At 40.3% G+C, this 2,075-nt stretch overlaps 1 protein-coding gene across 1 annotated transcript; it reads right to left on the bottom strand.

Annotated features, from left to right (window-relative positions):
* On the bottom strand, nucleotides 1-942 carry EMB3123 (PPR containing protein). Its single transcript, XM_022295023.2, has one exon. The coding sequence runs from the start codon at nucleotides 845-847 to the stop codon at nucleotides 158-160; it is 690 nt and encodes a 229-aa protein (XP_022150715.1). The 5' UTR covers nucleotides 848-942; the 3' UTR covers nucleotides 1-157.
* Nucleotides 943-2,075: the final 1,133 nt, after the last annotated feature.

The raw sequence follows: 2,075 nt of genomic DNA, 5'->3' as shown, positions 1-2,075 counted from the left end.
TTACGACGAGCTCCTTGGAACCAAACGAGCCACCAACGAGATATTTATGGATAGAATCATAATTCAAAATTTAAAGTTTTATACAACAAGGAATTTCTAAAAGAAAAAAAGAGTTGCAAATTATACATTTTGGATCAATTAACCAACCCACAAAATTTCAATAAGTGGCCACTAAATTTTGGAATTCCCTATTAATCTCATCAGCTAACTCCACTTCCCCAAGCCTCCTTAAACCCTTGCTCAAAATCTTAACCGTGTGATCATCGGCCTTGGTGGTGGACCCCCACCCGCTCCTCCTCATCATCCGATAAATCCTGACCGTCGATTCCCTTCTGTCCCCACCAATCACCGCCCTGATCAGCTTAATCAAACCCTTATCGTCGCACTCGATCTCCCCCTCTCCCTCCAATTCGCACAACAGCCGGTCGATTTCCTCCGCCATCCCGTTCCTCGACAGCGCCGCCGCCAGCTCCGCGTACAGCCCTAAGTCGGCGCCGTACTCCGATCGGACGACGGTGAAAACCTCCAACGCGAGGCCGCACTGCTCCTGCCGGAGAAGCTCCTTCAAGGTCGCGACGAGGTCCGCTTTGAGCAATCGGGAGAGCGTGCTGGAGAGTACGTGGTGGAGCTTCGTCGGGTCGGATCTTTGGGCCCGTTTCAGAGATTGAATGGCTTGGATCGCTTCGGTGCTTAGGGTTCTGCCTTTCACCAGAGGTCCTCGGTTGTCGCGTGGCCCGCACCGCACCGGAACGGAGAAGACTACGGCGGCGACGGCGGCGGCGGACCTCGGAGTTGGGATTTCAGATTTGAGGAAGGGCGAAGGATTGGGGCGTAGAGAAGAAGCCATGGCGGAGCGCAAATGGATTGGGTGGGGGTTTTGCAATGACTGTTATACCCTTGCCGGATGTTCGGGAGTTAAACGTAACTTCGGACATGGGCCCAGCCCAGTAAAGTTCGGGCCTGTCAACTTGAACTACTATTGGGCCATTAGTTGAGCTGGGCCCAGTAACCATTCTATTGTACCAGTGTTGGAAAGAGTTGAGCCCAATTACCCGTCTGCCTGACCCTATGCTAGAGCCCCTTTAATCATAATTTTTAAGTTTAATTTATTTTAAAATTTTAAGCCTGATATTGTTTTTTTTTTTTTGTACAAAATGTAGACTATCTTTTTTGTCAGAGACAAGTGCATTAATCAGGTTTGATGTTACACTACTGAACTTTATGATTATAACCCCTTTAGTTGCACTTAAACTACTTATGAATTATTAAATGTTTTTAGTACAATATTATGAATTATTAAAGTTATTATAGTTAAAGAGTACTTTTAACCTTCTTAAAAGTTACAGGTTCAAATTCCTATGCACACATTTATTGTATTAAAAAAATATTTATAATATGAAGTTGTGCAATTATACTCAAATTGTTGTTGCAATTAAACCCAAAGAAACTATAACAATAAAGTTCAATTTGAACAATGTTGTTTTCTGTTAGGGATGCAAATTTAAACCTATGTTTTAATTAGTTCTAACTATAGTTAAGTCAAAGAAGTGAAATATTATTGTTACTTGAAGAAAGTAATTCACTTCCTAAATTAGAAGTTGGATATCATTTCAGCTGTCTCCTATAATTCAATTGGATGGTGGTTTATGTAATTTTCAAATGATTAATAATGTAATAAGACTTTATAATAAATATTCCTTGAAATGAAAAGGACAGCTCATAATAATCCACATATTGGAAAACAAACACCACAATTGTATTGTATCACATCTCCAAAGTGATCGGCCAGCTCGATCTCCAACTTTGCTTCGGATCAATTGCCATCTCATTAATCACATTTTTTGAACAATTTTTTTAAAGAAATAATGATAATAGTAGTTATCTTCATTAGGTTGGCTACGTTCCAAAATAGTAATAGGGAAGAACACATCTTATAAGAAAAAGTTAAATTTAAAACTTCTATCAATAATTTGTTTATTTCTAAAAGATTACTGACACGATTCGTGCAAAACACCTACTAATTTCGCAATGAAACACAATGATCACAGATCCCGACTAGCTACTGAGTATGTAGT

The sequence above is a fragment of the Momordica charantia genome (genome assembly GCF_013281855.1).
Source record: "Momordica charantia cultivar OHB3-1 chromosome 9 unlocalized genomic scaffold, Mcharantia_2.0 BLBB01000009.1, whole genome shotgun sequence".
NCBI classification, from domain to species: domain Eukaryota; kingdom Viridiplantae; phylum Streptophyta; class Magnoliopsida; order Cucurbitales; family Cucurbitaceae; genus Momordica; species Momordica charantia.
This window is presented reverse-complemented; position numbering and strand designations above follow the sequence as displayed.

What these genes read in the sequence shown, in the direction of transcription:
- EMB3123 (XM_022295023.2), bottom strand. Translation starts at nt 847, where the DNA reads ATGGCTTCTTCTCTACGCCCCAATCCTTCGCCCTTCCTCAAATCTGAA.